Here is an 11,792-nt window from a genome sequence, read left to right on the forward strand (position 1 = left end):
CTCTGTAGGAGTAACTCAAAGTTGCCAAGAATGTGGCAGAAGTCTTGGTTGATGTTTAGGAAAATTGGGGGGGTATCGTAAATGAGATGATTACAATTTTTTTCAAATCTAAATCAAGGAGACTAGAAGGTAAATGTACCACGGTTACATGGATTTGAATAACAATGCAACAGTGCTGGGAATCCAACTACAGTTAGATGTAATGCCCCCTCCAAGAAGAAAAACACTCCTAGTACACTCTCCTGTTTGTGCCGAAAATCTGATACTTTAATACGTGGCACTGACCTCTCGTTTTACAGTCCAAACTTGAAATTTACAAACTGTTGATTTTACATGCAATTACTTTGGATAGAATCTCTGATTTCTATATCTGAATACTTCATGAATCATGCAGGCATCTCAAATTTTTGTTTGAAGAGATTTCCGTGAAATGTAACGCTACTTGGAAGTAAGTCATGCTGTTGTTCTGAGCAACAGTGAGCAGCAATACACATGGGTAGGGTCTACACGTATTTTCACTGGGCCCACAGACAACAAAGATCTCAAGCTGCAGTCAGCAGTGTTGATGAAATGCCCAGGCACCATGCAGCAATCAGTAACACGACAATGAGCACAAAACCAAGAGGGATGTACTGTACAGTCAGGTCACACAACCTGTACATTTACATGACGTAGTACCGTGCATGGGCCTATGATAAATGCATGTACATGTGGTTTACGTACACTACTCCTGCAAATGAAGAATAAAATCCTTGATACTGAACACCACAAAATGCTTTATACCACCACAGCCGATGTCATGTCTACATCTTGTGTTCGGTCTTGCATTCCTTTCCATCATGGTGTGACCAAGCCATAAGACATGATCCCTAGTTTTGCAGTAAATTGTTTCGGTTGAATTTTTAAACATGATTATTTCGAACCAAACACAACTCTGTCCAAATGTTCTCTTCTAACATTTTCACAATGTTACAAAGAACGGAGCTCCTGGATCATTAGCAAATGGTTTGAAAATGAACACCAAGATACTATTAGTTATCACATGGGTGGGAGTGGAACACGGAATAATGTAGTGCATCTGTGTCCCAAAGGCCTCACGACATATGGGACACAGATCACTACATTATTTCATGTTCCACAAGCATGACAATGAATTTATCTTCAAGCAAACGAGCGATAAAGATATTATTGGGGCCTATGTGCACAAGCCTGCCACCTTTGAGTCGAAATTAATTATTGCAGTTGTGCGTTTTGCTTTTAGTGTAAAATGTCACATTGTGAGGAGTTTGAACAGCGCATTACTGAGGTTTGATATGAACTGTGCAATACCGTTATATGTCACACTGTTTGTTTCCACGGATCAACTAATCACCATTGAGAATTCAAGGTTTCCTGAAGATAAAACAGTTAAATATCAGCCAAGTAGTCACCCAATGTTTTTCTGGGCAAATTCTACTGCCTGCCAAGTAAATTTTCCAATTAAAGCAATGTCATGACTTTTCAATACTCTTATTTGGGTTACATGTAGTTACATGTAATTCTATGGTTCTCATTTCCCGATTGAGGGAAAAAAACATCTTTTTTGCAGCCAACCTTGTCTGGAATTTCTTTCTAAGAAACATCACACAATATTAAAAATTTGGGGGGGAGCAGTAAATTTCTTGTACCCTCTTGGTTTGCCCCACCGGCCAACCCTCCTTCAAAGAAAAACAATATGTGAACCACAACATCAATTACAGATGCCAATACTAACAGTAACAGGAACACTGCATAAAAGAATAGAAGAATTTACCTTCCAGCTAAAAACCACATTTTCATATGCATGTATACTTCTGGTACATGCATTTTTTACGTCATAAGTTCAACTTATGTCCTTATCCACAGAGGTAGACTTGAGTTGGGTAGACACGGGCTGCATCCGAATCTGTTGTCTAGAGCTAGGTCTAGGTCTTCGCTCCATTGGAAATGTGTGGAGACCCGCAGTCAATAGACCTAGCCATAGCTCTGGAAGCCTGTTTCGGACACGGCCCTAGACTGAATTCTAATAGCAAGGAATTGACCTCTCTCATATTGCCTACTATGTGATGTATGGGTCTGCAGAGACTTGCAATCATATCAGCCCTTTGCCAGAATGAAAAGCAGTACTTACTCTTATCTTTATGTCCCCCGAGGACATAAATCTGAATAGGTTAAAAAAAGTAAACTACCGTTGCATGGACCCAACATGGTGCTTTTGTCCTAGTCTTGGTCCAAGACTGGATTTGGATTGTATTCCTGTAACAACCTTAATCCACCATAGAGGACACTATCAAGAAACCAACCCACACCCGTCTAGACAAATCCAGCAGGTCTGCTCCAGTTCTGAGCATATCAAGAAACAGACTCACACCGGTCTTGACAAATCCAGCAGATCTACTCTGGTTCTGAGCATATATGTACATGTACCTCACATATGTGATCGCAAAATCCTCTAAAGATTAACCAAAGACAGTACTCATATGCCATGCATTGATTCCGCTTCATGTGTCAGGTATGCTTGAAATTCTTCAAGTAAGCCTGTTAAATTCATCAATGCTGGATTCGGTGCAGCTTCTTGATAGCTCCCTCTATGATCAGCTTGGAAACTGCAATACCACAGGCAAATGAAAGTTCAAGGAAGAGCATTCAAGGCAGCCATAAAAGAGGAAGCACTGGATACTGAAAATGGCATAGGCCATCCAGCCTCCCCCCAAACTGATGTGTTCACAAATAAAAATGCTCCATCAAGCAAATGCCTCAAACCAGGACTTCAATTTGCGATTGCAAAATTTCTATTGTGAACTCAGCCCTTGACCTTTCAGTCCCAAATGTAACTGGCTTCACCAAGAGCAGTCTACAACCAAATTTGAAGTCTATATGTCAATTAGTTTCCAAGTTATTGGGCCAACATGATTTTATTTGAGTCATTGCTACTTTGACCCTTGACCTGTCGGCCCTAAATGAAAAATCAAACATGGGAGGAGGACGTGCAGGGTGCCTCCCTCTGGATCTGCTACTGAATGGTGACCTTTTCCTTGTAAAGATGCCTCCAGTGGTGGGCTATCGGGGAGTTTAAAGGGGCAGACCCAAGCAGAGTCTAAGAGGCAAAAACAATCAAACTACAACACTGCTGAACTACTTCCCACAGACTGACCAAAGCAGCATGTTGAAAGCAGCCAACCTTAACCATGAAACAGGTGTTAACCGTCATCTACCTTTGCATAATATCAATTCTGATAAAAGATCACATAGATAATGTTATATTTCCTTGATTTCAAAACTTTGTGGCAGGATCACTTTACACAATCACTCATGTTCAACAATGGTATTGACCGGGGCAGTCAAATTAATGACAAAATCTACCGAGGGTGGGGGTGAAAGATTTTAAGATGGAACACTGTCTATGGCTGCATTCGGATGGCTCCATCCAATCGTATAACCTCAGCATTTATCATGGGATTCTCTACAATAAACTGGACCATGTGAGCGAACTCATCGGGGTGACCGAGGCGACTGGGAAAGGGAATCATCCGAGCTAGGAAGGTCCTGACTTTCTCTGGTAGGGCGGCTAGCAGAGGCGTGTCAAACAACCCTGTTGGAGTGAAGCAGATAAATGGTATCATAATACTAACTGCGCTTTATTCAGATATCTCCCGTATAAAATGAAACAACTGTACAGGTTTGGTCAGAAAGAGCATCTTTTAACATGGTGTTTTAAATTTTCTGTACATACATGTACTTGCTAAAACAGCCTCTGTCAGTTCTAGGGCTATGAATGACAATCTGTACAGTTTTATCACCCAACACCTCAGCAAATTCTGAAACAAACTTTTCAAACACAGCAGCACAACATTCCATAAATCAGCTGCCATTATAACAGGAAATAAAAGCTTTGTTTTTGTGTCTTAGAGGTCCATTTTTTTCGTGTCCCCGTCACATCCAACGTATGATTTTGTCAGTTCAAAACACATTTTTCTGATTTTCAAATTACTTGCCAAACAAATACTAATACTTTGAAATCAATTCCAGTGATGGTTTCCATAACTAATAACAAAAGTCAGATGTAACAGGGACTCGAAAATGTCACACTTTTGGACCCCTAATTTCTGGAATGACCCATAAACTAACCGTAAGGCAGGACTATGTTCGTGTGGCAGTTTATCTTCTTGGCCCTGCTTATTAGTGTAATTAATCATGTTTCCTACTCAACTAGCTGATCTTCCTGTGAGTACAGTTTATGACCGACCATTACCCATTGTGTATACCCAGGAGTCATTGTCAAGACTGAGGTCAACAGTCAGAGCCACACCCAGTCTGGAGGCGGACATTCCCTCAAATTCTTCCCAGTATAAAAGGGACAGAAAAGGAGGCATTAGAGTGCGACTTTATCGGGGAAAAATACAACAGTCCCCTACCTTCAGTTATTTTCGGTAATACCCAAAGCCCTGGGGACAAACTTGACGAGCTGAAAAACTACAAGCACAAGCTACCAATATGAATTCAAAGGAAGCTGTTTAATGTGCTTCAGTGAAACCTGGTTCCATTGCATTGATACCACTTTTGACACGAGTATTGATGGCTTTTCATGTGAATATGAAGACAGGACTGCAGAGCCTGGCAAATCTACCAGGGGTGGCACATCCATATATGTTAACAAGCATTGGTGCAGGTGTATCGATATATGCATTGTTGAACATTTATGCTCATCTGATATCCAACTGCTTACTGTTGGCTTGAGATCTCATTACCTTACACAAGAATTAAACCCAACTATTGTGACAACTGCTTATATTCACCCCTCTGCTAATGCTGACGTTGCCTCATCTAAACTCACTGAAATCATAAATAATAATCTTGAAACAAAGGCTCTTGATGCACTGAAGTTTGTTTAAGGTGACTTGAATCACTGCTGTCTTAAGCATATGTTAAGGTTCCCACCAGGAAAGACAGGTGCTTGGACAAAAATGCAATGACAACACTGGCACCGCTTACAAGGCATATGGAAAAGCAGGTCTCGGCCTCTCTGATCATAACATTAATCGTCTTCTTCCGGCATATAAACAAAAAGCTGCAACAAAAGGAGCCCACCATTACAAGATCCAAGAAGTGGACAAGAGAAAACATTCCAGCCCAAAATCATGACTCAAAACACTTCACATGCTTCACTGAGTTAGTTCACAGAACTGGATTTTTCCTTTTGAGTAGGTATTTTCCGCTTCTGTGTCGATTTTCAGGACTCATTTTCTGTGAAGCGTAATTTTCTGTTGGACCATCACCAGGCTCAGGCAGCAATGGCCTGTCAGCGTAGGCACATCATTCATGCTGAAGTACCAATGCCCCGTACAAAAGTCATCACATCGAAATGTAGGAATGTTGTAAAAGAAACCATTTTACATGTTTATTGTGTCTGGGACTTATTATTCTGAGCACTGCATCCGAAAAGCACCGTAAACAACAGCACTGTCACCAAAGTTAAATGGAAACAATCAATGAAAAAACAGCTGGGAATGCAAAAAAGAGCTTTTTTTCCCGGGGAAGAGTTATACCTGAGAGTGCTGTAGTGGCAATCTACTGTACTGACCAAACCCTTATCTCCTTTTTCCTCACTAATACAAGAGCACTGGTCTCCATACATGCTTGTCTGCTTGTGGGCACTTTTCAATACTATAGTTGGGTCCACTGAAAGTCCCTGCAAGTCTATTACAAGTCAGCCAGTCTTCAGCCAAGTAGCAAACTATTGTGAGTGAGCTGAGACAAAAAGCATTCGTTTGTCACTGCTCACCCCATTTTATTTATGACCGGTCTTGTGATGGACTCGGATCTAGCATGACACCTACCAATATCCCTCAGTCCTTTTCACTTACCTGGTGCTATGGTACAGACTCTGATACCTTGTGAGGCAAGGTCCCGGGCGATCGGTAGGGTCATGCCAACGATGGCACCCTTGGAGGCTGAGTATGCTGCCTGTCCAATCTGCCCATCGAAAGCGGCCACGCTGGCTGTGTTGATGATGACACCGCGTTCGCCATCAGGGCCGGGGTCATTCTTGCCAATTTCACCTGCCGACTGGCGGATGACATTGAAACTACCAACAGTGTTCACCTGAGCGATTATATAGAGGGCAAAGAGAGAAAAAGAACAAAATGAAACCCACTTGTCTTTAGGGGTGTAACGAAGCATAAACGATCATGATGCATGAATGCTATGATACATCATCAGGTTATCATAATAAATACTTGGCTGAGAAAGATTTCCAACACAATAGACTATTTAAAGTATACAGAAGTCCTCTTTGGGACATCACATCTCAAATTGGGAGGAAAATTCACCACTGGAATTGCACAGTGTATGAAGGTTGACAATACCGAAATGGAGGGAACTGCTTTGATTTCTAATTTGAGTGTATGAAACCTTCAAACATCACCTTGAGGGCCTATTGGGGAATACAATACCGCACAGTAAGAAGGATCAGAACAGCACAGTTGCTGGTACTTTATGAGGTCAGTTACCGGTAGGCTTGGAAGTAATCACTTGGGACTCAGCCTGACTTAATCAAGATTAATGTAGAACTTAACTCATGGGAAAACTTCCCTTGCGGCTTCATCGGGGAAAAATTGACTAGTGATTGACTGGTGAGCAGATGGCTTCGATTTGGTCACAATATTGAACGCACTACTTTCTAAGACACGTGCTGCAGTAATATTTGAGTGATACACATGATTACATTCTCATTTGAATAACATTGCATAATGACCATCTGAGACCAATGGCAGTATGCAAGACATACATGAAGCAAAGTCATCGGACACCTACCGTAAGCACTCTCTGGAACTCCGCTAGGGGGTGAGCCCGGTTTTTGTTGAAGTTGTAGGTTTTAACAGCGATACCGACCCCAGCGCAGTTCACCGCCAGGTCTAACCGACCAAATGAATTCCTAGCTGTTGCAATGGCAGCACTCACTTCAGATTCTGATGTGACCTGAACACATTCATGAAGTACACAAGAATAAATTAATACGATGTTGAATTCAAAAATATTTTTAAAAATCAAGACAAAAATAAAAGTGCCAACTGCTTTGTACAGTGCACTCTGCAATCTAGCAATGAAAGCAAAAGATTTTGTCTTATAAAGTTTCACATATCAAGTTTAACAAAATCAAAGCATGCTTTGATGAACAGAACTAAACACATCATGAAATGTGCATATAAATGTTTTTTAAGACCAATATCTGTTGAGAATTCTAGACAGGAATGTTCACTTCTAAAGACAAAGCTATGAGATACATAAACTAATTGTTATGAAATCTGCTTTTTTTACATACATCTCCCGCAGCAAACTTGCAGTCATCCCCCAGTTCCTTTGCGGTGTCATCTCCGGATGAGTTTGGGAGATCCAAAACCACGACTCTGGCTCCCTGTTTGACCAGACGCTGTGCTGTAGCCTTGCCAAGCCCCGAACCTCCACCAGTCACCAGACCTACCAAACCCTGCAGCCACATGTACAGTTTCAGTGTGTGTTCATGGTTTGTGTAGCTATCATCAGTTTTAAACCTTAAAATAAATTCCTTATTGAAACACTGCTGGTTGTTCATTTCTCTGAAGTTATTTTGGTATATTTTGTATTATGTATTATCGTCTAGAATTATTGAAATTACAGTATATAAAATGTATTTTCTTTAGAGAAATCCATGGCAAAATTCCCTTACTGCGGCCGTTTCTTCTTTGGAAATCAAGTGAAAGGATTCCTATGGGCCTCGAGCTAGACAAAGAAAGGGCAGTATTTTCTTAGCAACAAAGGCTCCTTTGGTGCCAAACTGCACTTCTTGGGTTTACAAACGACTATGAAATGCACACGTCACAGTCGCATCGCTATCAACAAAATAAAAACTCCCAACTGATGCCCTCTTTTTAGCCGATGATGGGGTGCTTCTCGGAAAAGCACAAGTTGGGCGTTCAACTTTCTCCACCAAACATAAAAAAAGGCCGAACACATTCATATGTGGGGAAAATGGGGCACTCCTATGTTTACAGTCAAATCTGTGACATCACCAAAGAAATGGCCCGGATCTTGAACAGTGAGAATCAAGACTGCAAGTGCCCATTCACTGACTTTGCATCAGGAGGGCACTGGCAGAATCATAAGACCAAGCAAACCCAACAGACTGGATTGCTTGTGGGTCAAAATATCAAGATCAATGTTGGAGGCATACTTTGAGAAACTTCAAGAGGTTGTGGAGAAATACAACCTGCATGACAGTCCTGCCCAGATACACCAGGACCACAAAGCAGGAATCAGGGGGGATCATAAGCCACTGAAATCTCTGGGGATGAGCCAAGGAACTGTCAATGCTGTCTCAAGCCTACAGAGTCTTACACAAACCATCATTGCCTCTAGGAAAGCCCTGGGGCTTACTCCATACATCATCTTCAAGGGAACAAGGGCCAAACAAGTGGACAGAGGGTGCCACGTTTCTTTAATGGTTCAGGTTTTCACTTCCTTCCCCAAGTTGGTTCGATGAGGCCTCTTCCACTGCTTTATGATGGTCGTTCTACTCACATCAGCCTGCAGATCACTGAGAAGGCTTGGGAAGAAGGGGTTCACATATTTGTCATCCCTCCACATACATCACACATCCTACAACCCCTCGGCGTGGGCTACTTTGCACCTTACTACATGTACATACAATGTAGCGGTTCACCATTTCTTCCACAGGCACAAGTACACAGGTTGCATTTCTGGTTGAAGAAATTGCTAGCATGCCGAGCTTACATGATGGGAATCAGCAGTGAAAGTTTAGTATTATCCTCCAGATGCAAAGGTATTTCAACCCTGACATCATGCTGAGCAACCTCCCTGAGCCACTCGGAAGGAGGAATTCTTCCACTCTTACTCTCTTTGCCTCCATTGAGAATTTCTCATCATCTCCAGAAATGTTTGGTAGAAGGCCACACATGATCAGAAGTGCCCAAATGCTGACAGAGGATGAACATTTCAAGATTAAAAGTAACAAATGCAGCAAGAAAATCAAAGGAGTCAACTCCATCAGCAGAGGCAGACCTCTTGGCACCATTATACAATGGGTCACCTCCGATATCTCCCATGTCTCAATCACCGTCACTGACAATCACACCCGCCATTTCAATGCCAAACTGTGCAAGTGTCACCTGCGTAAGCACCTTAGTCCCTGCAACAGCTGGCCACGGCAGCACTGCCAAAATCAGTTACCATCTACGTGTGGATGCTGTCAAAAAACTCCCATTGACACTTCATCAGATGATGGGAGTGACGAAGACGACAGCTGTAGATGGCCAAAACATCGCAAGAAAACTGGTGGTCAGAATTCCTACTTTGGGTTCGCTGTGACAAGTACAGCTGGTTGCACTTAAAGCACTGCTGTAAGAGTGACTATAAAACCAACGGCTGAAGAGGAATTTCTCTGTCCCATTTACAGCATTGGAGTGACAAGAAGGGAATTTTAATGAGCATATGGTCGTATACATGTACCAGTATATGTTTTAATTACTTCAGTGTCATGTTTCCAATCCAGGAGTGGTGACCGCAGGAAGATTTGCATTAATTCAGTCCTCTTACAGCTTTGTTAAAAATTAACCAAAGTTTGTCTTCATGATAATAAAGTTTATATGCCTACCTACATTATGTACATGAATAACGTCACATCACTGCCACACAAAACCTTCTGGGCAATGACTTCTAAGATTCCTCAAGATTTCTGTACAAACAGGACGAATTGTATGTGACCTTAAATAAAAAAGGACAACTGTTGTTGTCACACTGGCCCACCTCAATACATGTAGACTTTGGCTTGCTTTTTTTACAGTTTAACAGGAACATGGATTGCTTTGTTCAGTATTTTGTTATTATGCTCCAGTATCTTTTGAAATTTCTTAATTTTGTTGATGATTGTAAACTTGTACCAAATATACAGCGTTTTCCTGCATAATTGAAATAAAACTATTTTCACTGAATGTGGTATAGGCTCAGTGTTGTAGTCAAGTACTATTTTCTGAGGACCAAGTATTGCCGAGTACTTTGACTGCCGAGTACAAAGACTGGTCGAGTACTTTGCCAGCCGAGTACAAGTACTGGTTTCCGAGTACAAGTACTCGCACTTTCAAGTATGAGTACGAGTACTTCTCATTCAAAAGCAGTTTTATCTTAATTTAGAGACTCTAAGACCTGCCACTGTGTAAAAGAAACACCGAATGCAGATGACATGGCTACAAGAACCAGTGATCTGGCTAGCAATGTCACGGTCACTACGCGTGCGTTGCAGCAGTTGACACAACGTGCACGGTGCTGCGAAGTCTATTTTCCAGACTTAATTATTCACATGCCTGTGATTTTCTGTATGCTGGGTTCGTCGTTAGAATTTTTGGGTCTAGGAACCAGACTACCAATGCCCAAGTAAATCGCGGGACCATTCTGGAGTACCACAATATAATTTGCGTACGTGATTGGTTAAGTACGCGTACAGACAGAGAATGGGTCGTATACGTTAATGGTCCCACCATTCATTGGGGTCAATTTTTGGTACCTTATTTTAATGGCCGTAGTAAGTTAACTTAAAGGATTTTTTATCGAGTACTGTTAATCGAGTACAAGTACTTTGATGCTCGAGTACAATTTTTGGATGTCGAGTTCCGGTTTTTTGGATGTCGAGTATTTTGTAGCCCGAGTACAAGAACTGTAGTTCGAGTACGAGTACTTGGACGTCTGAGTACAAGTACGAGTACTCTGAAAACGGTACTCGAGTAGTACTTGAGTACGAGTACTACAACACTGAACAGGCTACCATAAAATGGTACCAAACCATTTCAGCAAATTAGTGACGTGCGCCACTTCTGGAAGCCAATGGAAATCACCAAAAATCTACCGCAAAACTGCTAGAAAAGTGCCAAAAACTACAGGCAAAATACTAAATACTGGAAAAAACACAGGCCTAAATACCAGAAAATAGAAAAATTACACCAAATACCGGAAAATACACTAAATACAGCCAAAGACATTTATGGCCTTTTTTCGGCTTATACCAGGAAACAGTGGAAACCAACACTACTATTTTTTATTTATTTTTTTTGTCTTCCATCATACAAACCTAGGCCAATCATGCTTATTGTGTTTTCAAATTTTAGAAGGCTTATGCTAAGTTACAAATGTTTCCGGTAGCCTGTTTAGTATTGTTTTGTTTTTTCCAGTGTTAAGCGTGTTTTCCAGTATTTAGTATTTTTCCAGTAGTTTTCAGCAGTTTTCTGGTTTTTTTGTGCTTTCAGGTAGTTTTCCCATAAGCCTATAGTAGTAGGCCTATCATCACCCATTTGCGCAGATGTTCAGCATTGTTCAACAAATTGTCGAAGTGTGCCACGTCATTCGTGGGAGCGCGGCGGACAACGGACCCCATAGTGCTGGGGGTACTCTATTAACATTAGGCTTCTCATGATACGGTGCAAAATCTTTGCTGCAAACTAATACCACAACTGGTGCACCCAATTTACTGTGGATACACGAAGATGATCAACCCAAGACTCCTCGCATGCCTAACGCGAGTCACCATACTCACCAACATGTACATTCTGTAAAACAGAAGACGAAACACTCACCCTCAATGATTTTATGCTTGACATTGTACTGATGTTAAGAACACAGCAACTCAAATTTCGGAATGAACAGAGTGTTTTATTTTGCGCCAGTACAAAGTGTGCGAGCACGCACCACATGCAAAGCTGTTTACACGTTGTCTAAATTTTTCGACCGAT

At 41.5% G+C, this 11,792-nt stretch overlaps 1 protein-coding gene across 2 annotated transcripts; it reads right to left on the bottom strand.

Annotated features, from left to right (window-relative positions):
* Positions 1-243: 243 nt before the first annotated feature.
* On the bottom strand, positions 244-11,792 carry hsd17b10 (hydroxysteroid 17-beta dehydrogenase 10). 2 transcript variants are annotated; one of them, XM_022226829.2, is made up of 5 exons: positions 11,637-11,792; positions 7,340-7,504; positions 6,832-6,996; positions 5,883-6,120; positions 244-3,610 (listed from the first exon to the last, which is right to left on the bottom strand). In XM_022226829.2, the coding sequence occupies exons 1-5, from the start codon at positions 11,751-11,753 to the stop codon at positions 3,420-3,422; spliced, it is 876 nt and encodes a 291-aa protein (XP_022082521.1). In that variant the 5' UTR covers positions 11,754-11,792; the 3' UTR covers positions 244-3,419. The 2 variants fall into 2 exon arrangements, with proteins under 2 accessions (XP_022082521.1, XP_086992351.1); XM_087136225.1 differs by having other exon boundaries at positions 11,597-11,764.

The sequence above is a fragment of the Acanthaster planci genome, linkage group LG04, assembly GCF_054643075.1.
Source record: "Acanthaster planci isolate LZ-2023a linkage group LG04, COTS_SCS, whole genome shotgun sequence".
NCBI classification, from domain to species: domain Eukaryota; kingdom Metazoa; phylum Echinodermata; class Asteroidea; order Valvatida; family Acanthasteridae; genus Acanthaster; species Acanthaster planci.

Bases quoted from the DNA above. Each gene is read 5' to 3' on its own strand.
- hsd17b10 (XM_022226829.2), bottom strand. From the start codon at position 11,753: ATGTGGTGCGTGCTCGCACACTTTGTACTGGCGCAAAATAAAACACTC. The intron at 7,505-11,636 runs GTGAGTGTTTCG...ATGTGGCTGCAG, and splicing joins CAAGCATAAAATCATTGAGG to GGTTTGGTAGGTCTGGTGAC. The intron at 6,997-7,339 runs GTATGTAAAAAA...GAATGTGTTCAG, and splicing joins GCAAGTTTGCTGCGGGAGAT to GTCACATCAGAATCTGAAGT.